The sequence below is a fragment of the Centrocercus urophasianus genome, unplaced genomic scaffold (assembly GCF_019232065.1).
Source record: "Centrocercus urophasianus isolate 14NV4802_14NV808 unplaced genomic scaffold, USGS_Curo_1.0 seq_12, whole genome shotgun sequence".
In the NCBI taxonomy this organism is placed as follows: domain Eukaryota; kingdom Metazoa; phylum Chordata; class Aves; order Galliformes; family Phasianidae; genus Centrocercus; species Centrocercus urophasianus.
The window spans coordinates 3,998,830-4,022,051 of NW_024884364.1; the positions used below are offsets into that span (position 1 = coordinate 3,998,830).

General features: G+C 39.4%; 1 protein-coding gene across 2 annotated transcripts in view; it reads right to left on the reverse strand.

Annotated features, from left to right (window-relative positions):
- Positions 1-14,453, reverse strand: part of STXBP5L (syntaxin binding protein 5L) — a 180,184-nt gene extending 165,731 nt beyond the window's left edge. For both annotated transcript variants that reach the window (XM_042810370.1, XM_042810372.1), the window contains exons 1-2: positions 14,271-14,453; positions 846-943 (exon numbers count right to left, since the gene is read on the reverse strand). In XM_042810370.1, the coding sequence (XP_042666304.1) occupies positions 846-943; positions 14,271-14,453 (281 nt within the window). The remainder of the gene's footprint in view (positions 1-845; positions 944-14,270) is intronic.
- Between the last annotated feature and the right edge of the window lie 8,769 nt (positions 14,454-23,222).

Below are 23,222 nucleotides of genomic sequence, written 5' to 3' on the forward strand. Positions count from 1 at the left end.
AACTCCTAAAGCTTCCTGTAATATTCTTTCCTCTATTTTTTTTCTTGATTTTTCTTAAATTATATGCAGTTTCACCACACTGGAATACATTGGAATCAAGACAAATTTTAAAAATATATGTATAAAGATAAACATTTTGAAAGACATATTTAAATACTCTCCTCATATTTTTCTAAAACAAAAGTTGTCCAAATTTTCATTTCATTTATGTTCAATCTGTTCTGTTTAGACAACTAACTTCAAAATTCCTGCAGTATAAAAACATACATAAGGTTCTGACACTAACATACCTCTATAATTAATGAAGAGAAATAGCTACTTTTAGATTGTTTAACCTTATCTCCCTGAAACATCTCCTCCAAGAAGAGAAGAATTATGCCCTAAAATCATCTTTTTCCCATCATTCAGTTAGGAAGGTCTAAACAATATTTCAAACACGCTTATTTCCAGTGAAGATTTCTCCAGCTGGCTGCATTGCAACAGTTAACTTATTTATTGTCAGTTCAAAACTCCCACTTTGCTCATCGCCACATTGTAGTCTAACTTTACATACTGAAAAATCTCCTTACTCACAGCAGAACAAAAAATTAATTCTGCTTTATATACCAATATACGCCATACGTACAGCAAAAACTCATTCAAAATTTTTCCTTCAGACAACTGAAGAAGCTAAAGGTAATTCTTCAGCAGCACATCCTTTTCCAGTCAATAAAGTAAAACAAAATGAGACATAACATAACACCATAAACTGTACCCTTACCTGAGTGCTTCTAGATGTAAAGATGATTCATGTCACTGAGTGCAAATACAGAGAAATTGCGTACATTCTGAATAAGAAAGGATACATTCGTATGGCTCCTGTTCTTGTCCCAATTGCCAGAATTTTCTGAACTGGGTCAAAAGCTAAGGCAGTGGGTAGATAAGGAAAACCATGACGAACCGTCTGAAACAGAACAAAATAACAAAGTCAGTGAAACGTAACCGCAAACAACAGCACGTGTGTTCTATGTTATGGGTAAAGGAAAATAATTTACGTTTTTGTAATCAACACTGTCAGTTGATAAAGACTCAACATGAGCCAATTATGTGCGTCTGCAGCTCAGAAGGCCAACTGTATTCTGGGCTGAATAAAGAGAAGCATGACCAGCAGAATGAGGGAAGTGATTCTGCCCCTCTACTCTGCTCTTGCGAGAGACCCATCTGGAGAACGTATTCTGAAGGTCCCAACACAAGGACATGAAGCTGCTGGCCAGAAGAAGGCCACAAAGATGATCAAAGAGCTGGAGCACCTTCCCTGCGAGCACAGGCTGAAAGAGCTGGGGCTCCTCAGTATGAAGAAGAGAACGGTCCAGAAGACCTCATCAGCAGCCTTCCAGTACCTGAAGGGGGCCTACAGAAAAGCTGGAGAGGGACTTTTTATAAGGGCACGTAGCAACAGGATGAGGGGAAATGACTAAACTGAAAGAGTGTAGATTTAGACTAGATATTAGGAAGAAATTCTTTACTGTGAGGGTGGTGAGACACTGGAACAGGTTGCCCAGAGAGGCTGTGGATGCCCCCTTCCTGGAAGCATTCAAGGCCAGGCTGGATGGGGCTTTGAGCAACCTGGTCTGCAAGGGGTTGGAACTAGATGACCTGAAAGGTCCCTGCCAACCCAAACCATTCTATAGTTCTATGATTCTATGATTTTACTTTATGCTGTATTATTTGCAATACATTTCCACAGAAGTACTGTAAAAGATATGTTGTTCTAAATACAGAGGTGAATTTCATTCATGTTAATTTCTACATTTGCTCTTTACTTGGATATTTTATGTTTTTGTTGTAACGACGTAGATTATAAAGTATGCACCAACTATATATTCAAAGATAACCCCAAAATGGAAGGCAGCTGTAACTCTAAATTAAAAAAAAAAAAAAAAAAAACAAAGACATGTAATATGATTTTACAATGCAACAAACAAACAGTTTCAGCCTGACCAGAACAGCCACAGAGGACAGAAATGGAACTTATCCAGAGGAAGACATCCAATAAATCAATAAACTGAATTGAGTCTACGAAGGAAAAAATCCTTCATATCAATTTAAAAAACAAAAACACCAGAGATGTTCTCAAAATGAACAGCTGAATCACTCATCCTTTCTTAACCTTTATTAGGAATACTATGCTTGTAATTCTGATTTTTCAGAGATGCAATGCATCCTTAGGTTTAAGAGTTCCTCAAATAATATTTTAAATTATCTAAACCTGGAAGTTATGACCAGTATGACTCGCCTGATTCTTAACAGAAACAATTTCATGATGGAAAAGTCCAACACACACACACAAAGAAAGACTGAAAATAACAAGGCTAGATTAGAAAATACAAATAATAACAATAAAGTGACTGTAATGAGTGTGATTGTTTACCTAATAATATCTCAAGTACAGAGTTCAGGTTTGGGCCTCTCACTACAATAAAGACATTGGGGCCCTGGAGCATGTCCAGAGAAGGGCAACAAAGCTGGTGAGGGGCCTGGAGTACAAGTCTAACGGGAAACAGCTGAGGGAGCTGGGATTGTTAGTGTGGAGAAGAAGAGGCTTGGGGAGATCTCATCACTCTCTACGACTCCCTGAAAGCAGGTGATGGCAAGGTGGGGGCCACTTCTCCCAAAAAGTAGCAACAGGACCAGAGGGAATGGCCTCAAGTTGCTCCAAGGAAGATTCACGTTGGATATTAGGAAAAATTCCTTCTCTGAAAGAGCAGTCAGATGCTGGAATGGGCTGCCCAGGAAGGTGGTTGAATCACTATTCCTGGAAATACTAAAAAAATGTTTGATATTGTATTAGGAGACATGGTTTAGTGGGAAAATATTGGTTGTGGTGGACGGTTGGACTGGATGATCTTGGAGTTCTTTTCCAACCCTTAACTCTATCCCATAGAATTCTATGATTCTAAACTTGGATAATAAATAATTGCTTTCTTTTTAAATGTATGCTTGGGATTGAAAAGTTTTCTAGAGTGAGCAGAATGCAACTTTTTTCAGATATTTTATCTTCATGATTATCCTGTTCGTGAATTGCATTAGCTGAACCACTCAACAGACCCTACAGAACAACTTCTACAAGAACTGCCTTTTACTCATCAGGTCTGCAATTTGGGAAGTTGATGACACCTACAGTCTTACAACTACAACTGTTTTCTTTTGTTCAGCTGGAAGCACTTAAACTGATGGTCACAAGTAGCTTGGGAACAACTACATGCATCTTTTTTTGTTAAATAAAGACTTCCTTAAGAGAAATGCTACTCATCTCATGTTTTACTTATTGCTGATAAGGGATGTCTTAATTCAAATTACTAGTATCTAGACTGCAAAAATCTAGAAACACGTGCTACTTCAGTAAGCTGTAGAATCCCGATTCACTTCTTATGTTAATGCAGACATTTCTTAAAGATCTCCACAACTCTGTATTTTTTTTTTTTTGTGGTGTGTGGTTTTCTTCTTTGTGTAGTTTTGTTGGTTGGTTTTTGTTTTGTTTTACCTTCTCATCTTCTCAAGTGGTAGAATTACTGAGAATTACTCAGAATTTGATTATCATAATCAGAATTTGATATTTGACACCTGAGCTGGTACTAGACTTACAAATACTGTAAAAATGCTTTTACCTCTCATGTCACCAAATCAAAAGGAATTATAAAATCTATTTTCCAGTGTATCTGATGTTTGACCTAACTTCATTACTCATTTTCTATTATATGCAATACTTCTTTACTCTTGTGAATAAATGTTCTTCTCTACCAGAAAAATATAAATATTTTAGAAAAGATTTTATTAATTATTTTTTTTTTTTTTAAATCTCTCCATTTCTGATATTTAAATCTGACTGGAACTTACAGCATTGCTTCTTAGATCTAGGAATGTAAAGATCAATATTTTTAAAGCCTTATTTTCATTCTTGCCTGCGTGTTTACCACCATTTCACGTGTCTGTTTTTAGTATTTCTGCAATCTATGTAGTCAGACTTATAATTTATCTGGGTCCTGTTTTGTAGAACTATGTTTTAAAAGCACAGACACATACATCTCTCCAGGATCACAGCTGAGTAAATATTTCTAAACTCTGGGATTGACTCAGAACTGCTATACCCATTTTGCAGCCTTTCTTTCAAATCAGAATATTTGTACCTGGAAGTTCTGGTGCAGGCAAAATTATTCAATTTGTAGAAAAAAAAAAATACTGTTGAAGTTCATTGATCCTCCACATAAATGACAATTTTGAAGTAAAATACTTATACTGGTTATGGCTTCAAATAAAGGACAAAAACAGTTTGGAAGAAGAACAAAGCTATAATGTACAGAGTTAAGATGGAACAAAACTGTTATGATTGAGTTTTTAACGTGAATTAGAGCAGTCTCAAAGGTGATTATAAAGATCAGGCCTATTAAGCAGAGGAATAATAAGCTGTCAAACTTCAGTTTCCCAGCCCAGTGTAAGAAAAAACAATTCTAGAACTGTGTCTGGGCTTCCTCACAGCATCTATTGATAGAGATGAAGAAGAGGGAAAAATTACAAACGTGATGTTAGGATGACAGAAAATTCCTACTTAACCTGCACAGTGTAGATAATTAACAATACTGACCAAAACTTTCAATAGTCAGTAGAAAATGCAAAACAAAGTAGATTTTTTTCCCCCAAAGCAAAGCTATCCCCATAGCAGGCAGAACCTGAAGAAAGTATCCTAAAGTATCAGCCTGTGTTCTCCTAAATACAGGGCCTACCTACCACAAACATCTTAAAAGAGAAGGTGCTCAAACGAGAAAAAAAAGCAGACAGCAGATGGAGCCAGGATTGCTTTTTGCCACATCATCCAGATTTCTTTTTTGTCTCCTTTTTGGCACATAGCTTCTAGAGACAGACTGTGCTCCCTAGGACATGCAGTTTATATACAATATTTGAAACATTTTATTTGAAACAAAGCAACTACAAATGTAGCTACGATTTCAGTATAAATCCTCATTCCTATTTTAAATTTGATTAAAATCATTTCAAGCAAATATTCTGTCAGTGAATTCTAAATATATATACACACACATATACATAAATATATAAAATAAATTTACTTAAATTTCCTATATTCATTTACTATTTGGACTTGCCAGCATTCTACCAACAAACACTTCTGCTGTACAAAATATAACAGTATGTTTTTCAGTAGCCAAAAAGAGAAAATCTCACTAGCTGCAATATGCAGTATCCAGTGCAGTTATTTCATAGAGTATAATTTGGCTTTTCAGTATTAGGAGTTTTTCTTAACTTTTGTTACATGGTAATTTATATTAGCCTGCAAAGTCATTTTTTCAAGGTGATTTTGTTCTTTTCTAAATAACTCCAGAAGATACAGGAGTAAAATCTGTTTTAAACTGTACCAATGGAATAATAAGGAAAAACTGTTCGTGCTGGTCTGCATAAACATAAAATGCGTGACTGACATTTTGCAGATATCCTGCTTTGCGTAATATTTGACAGCAAAATTGATTTACTTAGCTAAATAATTTTTGATGAGATGTGTACTTGTTTAAATTGAACTACGTAGTCTAAGCCTGTGACTCAGGATGTAGAATCTATTTCCAAATTGTGGTCAACATGCCAATACAGAAGTCTCACTGAAGCAAACGCTGCATCTGCTTGTGGAGCAGGGAAAGAAGCTTTAACACAAACTTGCATAGCTTCTTGCTCAGCAATCTATGAAATATTCAAGAAAGGCCAACAATTACACCTTTTGTTGAGGTTATAGTGGTGAGAAGTGGGTGACGGATGCCCGTAAAGATGTGTTGTCATGCATTATATCCTCACACAACGACATCCTTCCTTTCTATGCTTCAGTGCCTAGATTCTCTGATTGGTGACAGTATTCTCTGCTTACAAAAGATAGACACAGGACAAGATGTTAGTCGGCTTCCAATCCAAGGCCACAAAAGAAACACAATTTTATTAGCTAGATTTTCATTTTTCAAGGGAATAATTTTTCTTAAAAATCTAACCTCATCAAATCTCATGGTTTAACCTAGGTGTTAAGTAGGTGGCTAAGTACCACACAGTTGTTCACTCACTCTCTCTCCCCTTCCCAGTGGGATGCAGGAGAGAATTGGAAAAACTGAAGTAGAACCTGTGGGTTGAGTTTAAACTATTTACTAAGACAGAGAAGAAGGACAGTTATGACTACATACACATATACATGCAAAAAGGGAGGCAAATGGAAAACTTCAGAAGAAATTGCATGCATTGTTCAGTACATGTGCCATAAGAGGCTTCCCACTCTTGCTAGTGAAACTGTCAAGAAATAGAACATCAGCTGTTTATAGAAAAACCTTTCAGCTGTAGTGCAAAATAGATAAATGCCATGAACTTTAATGAACTTAGCTTTGGCTTTAAGGTAAAATAAAATTAAAAACAAATCTAATGATTTCAAAGCACAGTTTGGCCTACCTGCTAAGGGGGAAACCAGCTTTTCATTACTGGTATTTCCAATCGTGCCCACTTTTTATTAATAATTCTTCTAATAACTTTTGACTAATAATTCTATGTAATTAATAATTAATAATCTTCCTACCTTCTTTGCACATTGTACGTTTATCCTTATTTAGAATTTAATCTGGAGTTACTGGCCAGCAGCTCATCTCACAGACGAGGGAGATACATTCTGAATGAAACTGAGGTACTTGATGGCTGCTTTTTGCTCCCTCACAGCAGTGAAATACAGCAAATCCTGAATGTTAGTGTTCCTCCAGTACTGACCAAGATGGTACCAAGGGGATAGCTAGCAGGCACAAAGCAATACACACTATATCCAAAGACCTTAAGAATCAGATCACTGTTTACATAATCACATGCCATTATTCCTGCCTTTGCCTCATTCAGTGAGCAACTAAAATATAAAGAAAGAGAAGCAATGAATGAACCAGTTTTCTTCGGACCTACTACAACGAACTTTTATCCACAACTACAATGGAATATTCCTGCAGTAAAACTGATGCAGGGTAGCTGAAACTGAAAGCACATCCCCGTCCTTGAAAAATGCAATAGATGGACTGGGTTGCACAGAGCAGACATCGGAGTTTACTATGTTTGACTTTATGCAACATCCAGTGGTTAATAGGGAAATTTTCTCACAGGAACTATGGCAAAGAATACAAATCACAGAATCACAGAATGGCCAGGGTTGGAAGTGACCTCAAGGATCATGAATCTCCAACCCCCCTGCCACAGGCAGGGCCCCCAACCTCCCCATTTAATACTAGACCAGGCTGCCCAGGGCCCCATCCAACCTGGCCTTGAACACCTCCAGAGACAGGGCATCCACAACCTCTCTGGGCAGCCTGTTCCAGCACCTCACCACTCTCACAGTGAAGAACATGAAAGCATCCATCCACCCATCTGTCCCATACACTGCGTACTGCTCAAACCAAATCTGATGGATGATAGGAACAGACACTTTAAGAAAATAAGAAGATGCAATAAAGACTGGGCTGTAACACAAAGGTACACCCATTATATTTTCTACAGTAGCTGAATAACAGTCCTGGACTTCTGAGTGTTTGACTTCACAACATTAACTAACATCCTTACACTGCGGATGTTTTTATGAAACATAAGCAACAATGTTTAATTGATCTGAATCAAATTCTGCAACAAAAGCATGTTATCATACATACCTATACGGGCACAATATCCCACTGAATTCAACAGGGCTATTCTTGATCACACACACCCATTAACCCAAACCCCTAAATATTAAGGGTCATTTTTTTTTCCTCCAATTCTATATACAGTTTAACTCCAACGAACCATAAAAAGCATACCTCTTCAGACTTTGACCCTAGCTACAGGCAACAGATTGTCTCTCCTATTTTTCACTACCCACAGACTTTGCTGGTGAACTGTTCGGAATGGACGCAGCACTGTACAAAGATAACATCTTATTGCATTTGAGCGTATTTACCAGCCATCTGTACCCAACAATACTGCTTTCTCTTCTCTCCACACATGCACATTACTCACATTTCTAATCACACGGACCTATAGCTTCCTCCTATCCTAATATATATTTTGAGAAATTAATATATTTATATTAACTGCTTTTATGAACACTGCATTTTAATATTGTCAATAAACCAGTTAAAAAAAAAAAAACCAAAAAAAAAAAAGAGAAAATAGGACATTCACAAACTATGATAATCTGTGCAACATCAATTTGTCCCCTTCTCACAGAGATTAATTAAACAGTGCTCTCGTGTATTTTTCTCTCATCACTTTTGCCTCATTCCATGCGTAACACAGACTGATCTGTTCTGTGGGCAGATCAAAGTTATTTATATTGTTAAAAAAAGATACTGTCTGTCAAGCATGCCTATTTGGTACTGAATAGGAGCACGCAAGTTACAGATGAGATGGAAAACTGAAAAGGAAATACTATCAATCCTCTTATAACTTAGTTTTATAAGTGACTGAGCAAAGGGCCATGAATTAAACTTTTTACATATGGTTGTTAGTAGTCTCTCCATTTTGTCCTTGACCAGTTTGAGGTTACGGAGCCTGATGACAGTCAGACATCTTAGGTACAATTCAAATGTCCAGTCTGAAGCCATAATTTCATCGACAGTCATCTAAGACATGAAGGAAATTCAGGGTTTTTCTGAATATCTAAAGGGAGAAGAGCCTAGAAGCTAGTCTGTAGACATGCAGGGTACTTGCAACAAAATGTGAAAACAATGGAGGCATAACTGGAAGATGCAAGTGGTATAAAAGAGGATGCTAAAAAATATAGACTCAAGGCAAGTCAAGCTGAACTCTCAAAACAGCAAATACTAGGCAATCTGGCTTTGTGGAACCTTCCGTGCCTCGGTTCCTATCTATACAGCAAGAACAATGATATGTCCATCTCAGATAAATACTGTGAAGATCAATTCATTAATGTTTATAAAGCTTTCAAAAGCACAGTGAAGAGCACTTCTGCTGAGAAAGCCCATGGGAAACTTAATACTTCAGTAAACTCTATGTATCCAAAGATGTATTGAAGTGCTTTCTGTTCAGCAAACATTATGTTCAGCTAAATAAGACCTACAGAAGAAGTATGGGATAATGCAATTAAAAGCTGTATTTGCAAGCAAACATCAGAAAATTAGAATTTTTAAGTGGTTTGTTTTGCAACCTTAAAACTCTTAAAATGGTTTTGAAGCTGCAATTGCATGTGTTGGCCCTGAGGGTCCGCATTAATGCATTCAGGATTAGTATTTGACTAATGATCAAATAAAGGAATGCAGAAAATAAAGACACATTGTTTGAAAGAAACAAAACAACTGTCCAGTCGTACTACTGTAGGTAGCTTAATATCCTCAAGTTTCCCTAAAAAGAAGCTTCCAATATGCTGTGCTCTTTACTGCTGATGAGCCCTATTTCAAATAACTACAAATGCTTTAAAAAGCAGAATACTTTACAATCATCACACATTTAATAAGATTACTGACATCTAATTACAGAAACGTCACTTATAGCACTTACACCCAGAGGTGTTGCGGAGTCTCCTTCTCTGGAGATATTCAAAACCTGCCTGGACATTTTCATGCACAACCCACTCTGGGAATCTGCTTTTGCAAGGACTGGATTAGGTGATCTACAGAGCTCCTTTCCAACCCTTAAAATTATGTGGTTCTGTGATTGGGAATCTACAGTTTACATTTTATGTTCTATCCAAAATACAGCATGTGTGAAAAATCCTTCTCAACGTCATATTGTATTTACCACAGAATGAACTGAGCACTTACAGGTAAGGTTTAAGGCTTAATTTAAAGGGGGTTTGCTCTGAAACGCAAAGCTTCACACAGGTATTTTTTTTGGCCCTGAGTGACCTTAATGAGACAACACAGATTAACCAAACGGCTCATGCTAACTGAAACGTTACAGACAGGTTGTAACAAAGAACTTTTTTTTATCCTCTATAAGCAAAAACACAGCTGCGTGCTACTGCACAATTGTTCTTAAACTGCCATTTGGAAATTCACCTTATTTCTATTGACACTGAAATGCATATTCATGCTGCACCTCCAGTTAAAATATCTACTTGACTGCTACCAAAAGGACTAGATGTTCGTCTTCATGGACTGTCAAAATGGAGTATTACCATATCTAAAATGATGAATTAAAATTTAAGACCCTGTTGTAGGAAATCCAGATAAATAATGTGTGTAAATTTGCATGATAAACTGAAATATCTCAATAAAATGTCTTCATGTAATATCACAAGGCAACATAATAGAGAAGTTCATCAAAACTAGACGGGTCTCTATTACAGCCATTATCCCAGAGGAGTGAAATGCGAGTGGCAGATTGAAAAAGTGAAGCTGTCTTTGAAATTTGGCTACTGACCGGATGCTGACTGGCTTTAAAAGGCAGTCACAACCACATTAGAGTTTGGGTAACAATTCAGTGACAAGTTCAATTAGAGGTTCTAGAATCTTTTCTGGAGTATCTGGCTGCTGCAAACAGTCAAAGAAAATACACTAGAATAGGCTGTAGGTCTAGTCAAGCACAACTCTTACTACCTAGTTACGGAGATCTTGGTTTCAAGCACTCTCTGCATAAAAGTAATAACATCTTGCTTTACAAATTCAACTCTATGACTGCTTTTGAGGAACAGCTCCTCAGTAGTTCCTTACAGGAGACTCATTTTCATAAAGATACACACCACGTGTTCTCAAAATCTGCATCTTCATGTTTAGTCAGTTTTCCCCAACCTTTGGTACCACATTGTAATTCACCCCCTACAAAAGTAAGAAAATCACCCTTTTCACCATTTACGTCCCTTCTCTCAAAGCTCTACTTAAATGATTTACAACATCCTAATTGATCCCAATTCCTGTATTAATATGAGATCTCTTCCTGCTGCTGCATTTTGATTTCTACGAGCCATAAACAAATACAGGATGGCTCAAAAAAATCCTTGATAATAGATCTTAATAAGAAATGAAGAAGCTAAGTTCACCACCCTTGAAATTAATGCAAACTTTACTAACATTCTATTGGATTGCATCTAGTTTTTGGCATGACTCTCCTATCTCACACATTCAATTAATTTGAATCATAATCAGTATTTTTACCATGTGGATACCCAAGAAAAGCCTTAGATACAAGATGACCTACACCTCAGCTTCCAGTTGTCACAAAATACAGTTCTGCCAAAATTTCATATTACATGAGTACTTCCAGAAAGATGGCAATGATTCACTACTACAAGTGCCAACACGTAAGTTTATGACGCTTTAAAAACTCTGCAGCTATTTCACGTGCAATAGTTTCACGAATATTTCATTTATATTCCGTCAAGACATAAGATTACATTAATGATTCAAACATAAATGGCAAAAGTAACTCATTGTAAACATCTCAGTATAAAATGAAACATTCAGCATGCTTCTATAAAGATTTCATTTTATCTTAAAAAGACACCATAGTAATTAGTATTTCAAAAATGTCAAAAACAGAGACAGCTTTCAGGTGCATTACCAATAAAACATACATTACCATACATTACCAATGAAACCAGCTGCTAGAGGATTCAGATCAGTGTTTTTAGTCAAGAAGACCTCCTACAAACTTCACAAAGGCAATTTATTTAAGTAAAGAATGCAGTGTAAGGCCCTTTCATCATTAATGTATGAGTCAGCTTTTATACTACTTATCTAAATGAAGATTTAATAATCAGGAAAGAAAGAAAAAATTGGTTTGGGGTGTTACTCCAAGCAGAATCCATCTATCATGATTGTGCAGATCATAACTAACACGTACTGCCACTAGCTTCCCTCAGTTTTGTGTGCAGCAGGATCACAGAGCCTGGATCCTTAAACTGCAGCCTGTATTACTTATGTAACTTAACATGAAAACAGACAACTGAAAAATCAGAAGTTCTACGCCACAAAAGCTTTGGGAAGGTTAAGCTTGGACGACATGTATGTTTCGCAGTATTCTTAATCTTATACCTATCCATTAAGGTACAAATTACGGCTCAGACTGCGCACCCTGTGGTACTGTATGTGCCTGCATTCAGTCCCACTGCCTTTGGTACACTTGCACAGTACATAATGCAGGACTGGGGCCTGTGAGTTTTTGTCAGTTCACTCAGACATGCTTATACTGTTACTAAACAGCAACACAGCTCATTAAGTAGAGACTGCTGACTAAACCTTGCAGTATTTCCTGAGCTCATAATGAGAGATTATCTGGGGAAGTTTGCTTTTAGGACGCTTTTGTACCTTGAAAAAAGGAAACCAATGCTTTGTATACCATAGAGTGGACTTCTGCAGTACCACGCATTCATAAGCGAGCGCTGCTGCAACCAAAAGCGCTCCCATACAAATATTTACTTTGCTGAAAGCATTTCAACCTGACAGCTACATCTCCAAACTGAATAAAAAAGAGAGGCAAACATTGTCCACTGAAATCTTCTAGAAGTGCTGTATTCCCGGGCACCCACATTTCTAAGCAGATCTGTCAAAACCTAACAAAACTGCCTGCAAGAAATATCAAGCTAAAGGTGGGAAATACAAAGAGAATTAATTGATTTTGTTTATGAAAGATTTATCGTATATTTTGGCAAATATGCCACACATCTATCACATGAAATACAGATCCCTTGGCATTATCAAAGGAAGAATTATGTTCAGTCTTAGCCTTACTCAGAATTCTCAGAATGTCAGACCTAAAGATATATCAACATAACTTGGTTATTTACATCATTTTTCTACTGAAGGGACAAAGTGGAAAATCACTATTCTGAATATCTTGAATGTCATAAACTGTTGTAATACTGGATACATAAGCAAAAGGTGTCAAACTGAGCCCCGGTGTAAACAGGCACAACTGTAATAAATTAGCACTGTTAAACAGCAGATTAATTAATTAATTAATCAGGACGCCCCCATGGTATAGAACCTATTCAAAAGGTCTCTCTGACTGTTCTAAGTGATAGGAGCTCATCTTTCTTCACCTGAACTCTGTATGAGTTTTAACACTCACTGTGTCTGAGAACAGAATAAAATCATCACATCTGCTATTATGAAAGCTGTATATTGCACTGGGACAGATCTACACACTCTCCTACAGTTTTGCCTTACTTGCTTATATTTCATCCTTCTTCCTTAAATACTGGGATGTGCTGAAGTGGGCTATAACCTAAATTTCAACTCAGTTGGTATCTGACTAATGAAAGCATACTTAATAGGTGAAGCTCTTGTAATAACATAAACTGCACTAGCTAAAAATTCTGTTTTTGCAGGTCCTAATGGATACACAAACAGGACTTCTAGTAAAGTCAACACAATTAATGTCAAAGTTAAAGATAAAAGCATAGGACTAGAGGATAAAAATACAATCTCTATTTTTTTTTTTTGTACTTCATTACCAAAGTACTACTTAGAACTCCAGAGCTGGTCAGAAATACCAAGTCATTTCTACTGATTTCATCGTGCACTGAGAGCTCTTTTGCACAAAACAGACATTAAAAAGAAAAACAAAACCAAAAAAACAAAAAAACAAATAAAAACCATAGAGATATTTTATGCTTGCTACTTGGAGAAAATTCCCACAGAAAGATCTAACCAATACGCAAAAGCCAATACCAAACAAATTTGGAAACTTTCAACGTTTATGCCGGTCCATTAAGTTTACTGTCATAAAATCACAACCCTCAGCACCAATGCTAAAAAAAACAAACAAACAAATCCTAAACACACACCCAACCCCTCGCAAATAACAAAAGTGCTATGTTCAGCAATCACTGTGCCATCTTTTGTTTCTAGCTTGTGCCTTTTTCCTTATGGAGGAGAGGAGGGTACTATGGTTAGGTTGCAGTTGGACTCGATGATCTTTAAGGTCTTTTCTAACCTGAGCAATGGGAGGAGGGGGAGTACAGATAGACAATTTTAAATGTCTGATGGCTTGTTATTTATATTGGTCCCACCTGATTAGCTCTTTGTCCACAATCTTGCTGCTAGTTGGGAGACCAAGTGTGTATTCTGGATTTGCCCCCGAAACCAGATTTCAATGAACGTACTGCTACTCAACCACCACCACAGACATCTCTGCCTTTCAGTACAAAGTCCTTATACAATCACTGCAGTTCTCAGGTAAAACAGCTCACTGGCATCCCATTTCTCTCTCCCTTCCCCCTCTCCCCCCAAACCCCTTGAGCTACGCAGCTTTCCTTACCGCTACCCGAAGGGATCCCCTGCCCTTACCTTACAGATCTGGAAATAATCCGAAGTTAGCGTTTCCTGGATCTCCTCCCGAGGAGTTCCCGCGGCGCCCGCAGTCCCACCGGGATGCGCGGAGCCTCCGCCAGCCCCACCACCGCCAGCGCTGCCACCGGGCGAGGAGGCGGTCAGACCATCCAGAACTTTGCGAAAATTGAATTTCTTCATTTTGGAAAAAGCTCGAGGAGGAAGGCGTGGGGAAGGCGATAGGATGTGCCGCCACACATCCAGCTACATGTAGCGAGAGTCCCTGACGGTCCTCCGAGCGAGGCAGCGCTTCAGCCCCTTGTACCAAACCGACTAATCGGTATTAGGTATAATTGACTGAAAAATACAAAGGCTTCATTTTGTCACGCTAGCGGGATGGGTCCTTTCGGGCAATAACAATAAAAGATCCACAAGCAGCAGAACTAAGCTTTACGCTCAGACACGGAGCGACAGAACGAGGTCCACCCAGACACCCACATCTGGCAGCGGGCTATCAGCGACAAGTCAATGAAGAATTCAAGCCAGCATCTGACGGAGCGGAGTCCATCCCTCTCTTCCTCTCGCCCTTGGTGCTCGGCTGTTTCGACAGCGCTACAAAAAAAGCGACTGCACCCAACCCCGCTTCCCCTCGACACCCCTTCTGTGAGAACTGTCTCCTCCGGGAGCTGGGCGGAGCGCTTCTCCCTGCTGCTCCCGCCCTCCTCCCGCTGCTGGAGCCGCCCCGGTCCCTCCTCTCCCCGCGGAGGATGCGCAGCCGCTGGGAGCCTATCGCCTTCCTCGCCAGCGAGCGACGGGCGGCGGCCGTCCTGAGACGACGGGACAGCCTCGTTCGCTGCCCTCTCACCGAGCCTGTGCCGGACGGAACGGAGGCCACGCGCCCGACCGCAGCCCCCACCCCGACCTCTCCTCCCTCACACCCCGCCCCGCCCTACCCTACCCCGCCTGAAGAGTGACGGGGCGGGGCAAAAGGATCGTGATTGACAGCGGCTCGTGATTGACAGCTGCTCTAATTGGCTCGGCAGTCGGTCGGCTGGACGAACGGACCAATAAGCGGATCGCCAAACCGAGCGGGCGGGAACAGCAGCTGAGGGAGAGGGATGGCGAGGCAGAGCTCCGCCGCACCTGATTGGGTGCACTGTCAAGATGAGCAGGCGCTCTCACCAATTGGAAAGGCTTCTAACCTCCGCGACGCCCCGCCCCAATGCGGCGTTTGGCGCTGTCCCGAGCGCGCTGGGCTCAGGCGGCGATGAGGGGTCGGAGGCCGTACGGCACTGGGCTGAGGGCCGGGGCAGCGGGGCACTCTCGGGAGGGCGTCGTCTGCCGCTGGGGGTGCTTTGAGAGCGGGGCGGTGAGGGGTGGGCCTGTGGGTGCAGTGAGTGTTGCTGTTGGCTCCCAGATGTGATGTGGGGGAAATGTTACCCTGCACGTTGTATGAAAGGGTATTGGGGTCGGGAACAAACGAGTCGGCGATTACCGGTGACTCATGACATGGCACTGGCAATGTAGTTGGAAACCCAGAGCTGACTGTAAAAAACTTATTATGTGCGGTACTAAATATATAGCATCCCTTGTATAATAAAACCGTAGAAGTGATTCATCTTGGTCACATTGCAGTTTCTTCAGGGGTGCTTTATAATTTCAGTGCTCATTACCATGCCTAATATATTTTTTTGGCTGGTAAGTCCTACAGCTCCGTGTAGCAAGGCAAGAAGTTTTTACGTCAGCTTCATAACACTGAGCTCCACGCTTTTGTTTTTCAACTCATCTGTGTTCCAAAAGGTTTTATGATTATTTGATGATTTATGGTTTCATACGATTCTGTGATTTTAGTACTCCTCATCCGAATGGTAAAAAGTGAAGTTCAAAGAATAAAGCTTGACTTATGGCCAGATGAAAAATAAATGATGTGTTGCTAATGAAACTGGAAAGGTTTCAGTAGCCAGAAAAAGGAACAGGACTTGGTATGGGAAACAAGATATGTAATGGCTATGACCAGGAGACAGAATGAAAAAGAGGATGGCACTAAGTTAGCAAATCTGTAAGGACATAAATGCAGGGTTTTGGAGAATAAGGAGAAGTCAAAACAGTTTAAGCTGTTTGAAGAATGCCATGTCCTACTTCTTTGTGTTCACTGTAGGCAGTACATCTGAGGAGGAAAAAAAACCTAACAGAAGACAAAAGAAAGGTACCAACATGAATTGTAAATATGAAAGGGAAAGAAAAGGTTTAAATTGAAGTATCTAGGATGAAGAAAAACAATGTCATGGACAGACTTTGAGAAAGGACAATAGCCTGGAAGTCAGTGAGTGCTAGAGCAAGAAAACCAGATAAGATTAATAGCTTTAAGTGAGAAAAAGTGAGAAACAAGATTAGAAGAATGATAGAATGTCTTTGGAAATGGAAGAGGATACATACATTCTTGGAATATCAACATCTGCCTTTCGAGGAACAGTTATTAAGATCTGGGTATTGGTGATTAGATACTATCGAAAAAGGTTAGGAACCTCCCACTGCCAATGCACAGTTAAAAAAACAAACTTGTAGGCAAAAAAATGGTTTTGCTATAGCAAAACATCAAGGCGTCCTGTTTAAAAACACAGTGAAAAGTTCTTCAGTTCACTGGTGCAGATAAAGCATGGAATTCCTTTTTGAATATTTTGCTGTAAGCTGGACACAAATGCAGAGGCAGAGACGGGCTTCTTGGAAAGGCTGTTCGGGGAGTGGTGCAAAGGGAGACAGGATGGAGCTGAACATAGGGAAACTTAGCTACTCTGACAGTGTTCGTAGAAAGGAGTCCCACTGAATGGCCTACGTGGAGCTCTGGAGCTCTGGTGTTAAAAAAAAAAAAAAAAACAACAACAATTTTGGTTTGGCAGAGGAGAAAACATTTGCTTTTTCTCTAGCTGAGAACAAAAAAGCTGTAGTCTGGTAGGGCATGCAGTTGCTGGTTTGCACTGTGTTGAGATGATGATTAGTAGGGTGCTTCTGAGGGTGGACAGCTCTGACACCAAGAGTATTAACAGTAGGTTTATATAATGGTGAAAATGTGGAAAGATTTTAGATGTTTATTTAACAAATAACAAATGAAATAAGACATCCCAGTGCAATCTGTGTTTCAGATAGTACAAGAAGAGAGTGTATCCTGCAGTGTTTTCTTCACAGTATTTCTTTCATCAGTCATAATGTGCGGGTCAAAGTTCTCTTTGGTGTATTTTTGCTTTCCCTTCCTGGCTTTTTTGTTTTATGTTTTGATAGCATATTTAACCAACAGGCTAGAATTTGTGACTTTATTAAGCTGCAAACAAATTTTAATCTCTGGTTTATACTGTTGGTGGTTTAAATAAAGACATGGTGCAGAGGTGTGCAGTTTGACTCCTTGCCTTTTAAAAATCATTCACAGGTAGCTTCTGGTTTCACTGTTTGCACCTTGTTTGTTGTTGTTGGGTTTGATTCCTACTACTCTTTGAATGTGAATTAGTAGTTAAAATCTGTGCCCTTTCAGTGGTACTGTTTTCTCACCAGCAGTTGACTAGATCACAGCCTTTCAACTACAGCTGTAAGAGAACCTCCAAGCTTTTGCATAACTGAAGAGAAAGGACATTGTGAAATATGGAAACCCATTTATGACCATGCAGTCAAAACTGTGACTTTCAATAACTGGCCATTTCTCTTTAAACTTAGGGACGTTTGCCAGTATCTTACGTGTTTCTGTGTAATTCCAGGCACTAGAGGAGAGCAACGAATGGCAGCAAGCGTGGTGTTCCTGTCTGCAGAACCCCACTAAAAATATCCCCAGTCAGCTTTGAGTATCTGGTTAGAACAGCTTGCTGAACTCTATCAATTAGCCAGATCCTAATCTATTTAATGTGTTTTATTAAGGCTATATAATGCTAATGTTTTAATCAAAATGTCAAGCAGTACTAAATTGAATTTATTAGGAAAGTCCAAGTATATCACATCTATGTGGTTACCTTGATCAAACAAACTTGTAATCTCATCAGAAAGTGAAGTCAGGCCTGCTTGTCAAGACTTGTTTCCATAAAGCTGTGTGGACTTGCTTTCGTAATATTCCTCTTCCTTAACTCCTTCTTGATTGAATCACACATCGCACCACTGTTTTGTCTGTGTTTACTAAAGATGCCGTACTCAGATCTGTTGTCATCTGGCTCATTTGGTGTTTTTTGATTCTCAAGATAACTGGAGGTTTCCTTTAGCCCTTTAAATTTTGGACTGTGTGGAAAGCTATTCCAAATTAGCGCTTAAAGGCCGAATGTCTCCTACTCTTTTAGGACCTTTGGATGCCTAAATGCTATGGCGATTGTTGAAAAAACAGCAGTGCCATTGTCATTCTCAATAGGCGTCAATGGGTAGGAAAATAATTAATCATCCTCATGTGATGTTAATACATTATCCTTTTTTTTTTTCCCCCCCCTTTCGTACAGGATAGAAATATTTACCATAAAAATTCACACCAAGAGACAAGCTTTCGTAATGAAGAAGCTGCGACAAGGTGGGATGTGTCTATAAAGAAATGAGGATATCATTTAGTATTAGCAACATTTGGCAGAGTGGGTCATGTGCAGGTATGGATTAGCCTGTGGAGAGAGTTGTGTGTTCCATATTGAGCAAATCTATTCTATTTGCTGTTGAAAGGGAAGATTCTCCATCCACTTGAACTCTTAGGGCTTTTTATCTCTCCAGTAATATATTTATTTGTTAGAAAAGTCGATAATTTTCTTTTGGATTAATGAGCTAGATTAGCACTGTACTAGGTTGAATGAACATTAGGGCTGGTGCAAAGAGAAACAGAGCTATAGGCCTGGGCAAAAAGGTGGACATGGTCTCTCTTTGGTTAAACTTAGTTCAGCTCAGGCAAAGAATGTAACTTCATGGTATGGTAACCCATTGAATTGTATTCCACATACATGCCCTACCCTGGAAGAGCAGCAAATCTCAATGAAGAAATATCACAGACATCCAAACAGCAGGCATACAATTTTAAGTAGTTATTACTTACTGGCTCATTGCAGTAGGGCAATGTGTTTCTTGCAGAAGGTTCTCCAAAGAAGAGGAAGTGATATAGATTGTGTTGCTCTGGAAGGAAGGGTTGTTTCCTAACAGACTGTGGAATACAGGCTGTAACAGAAGCCATAGGAAGTATAAACGTCTCAGTAATTATTATCTGCACCATAGTTACTTGTTGTATCTTTACTATAGCAAGAACATAAAACTCTGGGATGTCTAATTGGGAGAACTTCATTTCTAGTCGTGACAAATGTGGGGCCTTTCTGGGACACAAAACCTGTCTAAGAGGATGGGTAAACGCTTGGGTAGTTAGTATATGCCATATACCATATAAGTGTGGGCTACTAAACTGCTCAGATTAGCATAAGGTTACAGGTTACTGGGGTTCTGCTTTTGATGTAGGCCAGAGGGTCCTGGCAGTTTGATTAACTGTTAGACAAGAAACCACTATGGGATTACTGCCATCCTGTTTTCTTAGCTTTGCCTCTAACTTGTTATCATCCTTTGTTGCAGTTCTCAGGCTAGCTTTTTGGTCTGTTGTCTGCAGCCAGCTGGCTTTGTATATCATGCAGTTTTCTAGCCCTTCTTAGGTTCTTCACCTAACACTACTCTGTATATATCACTAGCTATCACATAGCTTAGCTATGTCTTTCCCCACTTGCTTCATCAGTGACTAGGCAAAGCTATCTTTCCTAGGCCCTGCAGTGAGCCAGGCTGTTTGGACTTCAAATGGCCCAGGTTTGCAATCCAGTCTGTGTACATAATGCAAGCTGAAGCTGTAGGACATCTGGTGTATCTAAAGGTGCAGTGGTTCATTAAAATAGCCTAATAACTGGCACAGATCATCGGCAAGCAAAGTTGTTATCTTCCTTCCCTAAGGGTTTAATTTCCACCAAACATATGTCTGACTTTTGATCAGTATGTACTTCATCTGAATTTATTTTTACAAAATATTTTCATTGATGCCTTTTCCATTCTGAACATTTTCATCTTCCCTAATGGCTGCAAAACAGCAGGAGCTGATGCCTTTTCAAAGTCACTGGTTATTAGGCTTTCCAAAAAAAAAAAGAAGAAAGCTTCAAAAATGTGATAGTACTCGGTGGAATAAAGGGCTAGTTGTCCTTGACAAAATGGTCAGATGCATACCAAGGCAGGTTATATGCAGCCAGATCACCAAACTGACCAGTCTCCCAAACACATTAGCAAGAGATGACAGATTTCCAAGGCACAGAATCACAGAATGGGGATAGCTCGAGTTGGAAGCTACCTCAAGGACCATCAAGTTCCAGCCCTGCTGCCGGGGGCAGGGCTGCCAACTGCTAGATCAAGTAAGCTTTCAGGGAAGAAACTTGAAGCATTAATTGAATGTGTTAGATAATCTACTGCATTTAAGTCTCTTGAGAGAACAAGATCCTTTGCTAAAGCAGAATCAGTAAGAGATTTAGCAAATCAGGAAGACTGTAATTCGTGCTGAATATTCTTTTTGTTGTCAGCTTTTCTACAAGCTTGACATTTTATGCCTTTTTCCGTTATTGCTCTGAGTTTTTTGCAAATTGTCGGTGGCATTTGAAGTGGCAGCTAATGTATTCCAAATTGTTAGTTCAGTTGTTCTAGGTTCTGCACTAACAAAGGTCTGGATTAGTTCAGGGCTACTTGTCCTGGTTGGTTTCAAACCCACACAGTCCTGCAAGTTTGAAACATGATCTCTGAATGCATATTTCATTGACAGGATCCTGTGAAGGAAGAATGTTAAGGAGTTAGAAAAGGAAAAAATATACATTCAATGAATATATACTTCCTCTATAGAAAAGCCATCAGCACATTTTGCATTTTATGGGGTTTCTTCCAATGCTAACAGAAAAGAGGGGTTTTTTTAGCTGGGGAAAGTTTCAGATGCCCTCCAAAATCCTTATTTTAAATTATAGGGTGAAAAGGTCCATTCACTTGAACTAGTTTGATGAATCAGGAACAAAAACTATACGTCAGTTCACAAAAAATCAGATATCACAGTATTGGTCTCTGTGCAGAAAAAAAAAACTCTTCATAGAAAAGTCTAGACTTGACATAACTATCCAAAAGCAGGTAGCTGGCAGTGTATATTCATAGTCTTAAATACACTGTAGTTGTTTGCATAAAAAAAGAGTTAGAAAGATGAAGGCAAGGAAAGAAAAGGAGAGTGTCAAGAGTAATGGAGCCACATGCCAGTATTTCAATCCTTCTGTCATTAAGGGCATTCAGTTTTATGTCTGCATCTTTCATTTTCAACAACTGAGAATCTGTAAGTACATTACTATTGACCTGCAGGACCAATATGCTTGTCTCTTCTAGAGTAAGCAATGCTTTATAATAAACAACCTCATCAGAAGACTCCAGGGAAGAAATGCTCCCTGCAGTCTGGCTTTCAACCACTTTGTGAAGTCTGCAAAGAAAAGCTAGCTGATATTCTACAGCATCATCCCCCTCAATGAGGTCTACATCCTGACCACAGCCATGCCTTGGCCCTGTGTCACAGAGGGACTGCAAACCACCTCATCAACTGTCTACGGATTGACTCTTTCCACGGGTGAATTTAAGCACTGCAATGGCTCTTATGCCTTCCTTTCCTCCCTCCCTCCGTCATACATTTTTGTTCCTAATCATTTAAGAACAAATTGAAGGAAGGTAGGGCCATTCTGTCCCCTCTGCAAGTATGCTACAAAATATTCCACCCTAGTCTTGATGCTTCTTTGAAAGGAAATCTGGCAGAAACGTTAACCATGAAAATACAATCAGTCCTAGAAGATAAAAAATATGTTTCTTCATGCCAGGAACTACAGCTGTATTATTGCTCAGCCCTTGTTCTGTCTCTCAGTAAGGGATTTTCTTTTTGCCAGGTGATGTATCAAATGGGAATTTGCTGTGTTGTGCCTGGATTGGAAGGGATTGCGTTGTCTCAGGGGCTTTGAATCCTTGGTGTTCCATTCCCATTCCCAGCCTTTAGGCAGTGGACATTTGCAGGGTGTTGTTCTGGTTGAGAAGTTAGCTCAGTGTTGATCTGCAACATTATAAATACAAAGCCTGTGCCTGTGCAATTCCTGTGCTGTTTGTAATCCTCTAAATGTCTATTTCTTCAAGAGTGGAAGGAAACGGTCCTGTCCATAATCCACCTCAAGCCAAAGCTTAGCTTAACTCTTCAACCCAGGCTTTTCCTTTTGTGTAGCCTCAGCCTCTGTGGATCCCAGCCCACCACTGCTTTGTTTTCTTAAATTTTTGAGAAGGATCTAAATGATGCATTGCTGTAACTCACCTTCCTCAGGTCCTGGGATCCCTGGTCACAAACAGTGTTGGCAGCAGTTAGCCATTACCCAAGGAAGTTTTCAGAAATGATAAAGAGGTTTTGTTGTCGTCCTCGTTGTTGTTTTCTAGATTCCTATAAAGATATTCACATGGTCAGTGCATTCTGAACTACCTGTACAGGCAGAAAACAAATGTCTGTATCGTTGTCTGTAGTGAGCCAACTGCAGGTACTGCCCCATAACTGCTGTTACAAAGAGTTCTAACGTCTCATGAAAGCAGTAAAGAAATAAATCTCTTATGCTGTCTAACATAAAAGCGGGGGAATTAAAGTTGTACTTGCATCTGGCTTCACAGAACAGCTGTTTCAGTTTATCCTTTTCTTTTGTTCTGTTGGGGCTTGGTCAGGGAAATCTCCCTCCTCCATCAGGCTTCCCTTTAGCACATTCCATGAGGAGCTTTTAGTGGTATTTTTGATGATCCTTTTTCAAAGGAGAATTAATACATTATGTTCCAAAAAATCCAAGACAGATTACCAGTAGGATCGTCCTGAAAGTAATATATAGCCTGTCGAGAATACACATGCAGGCTTTCTGTTTTTACTTATTTCCCAAACTGCCGAAGTCTGTTCCATTTCCTATACCATCAGAA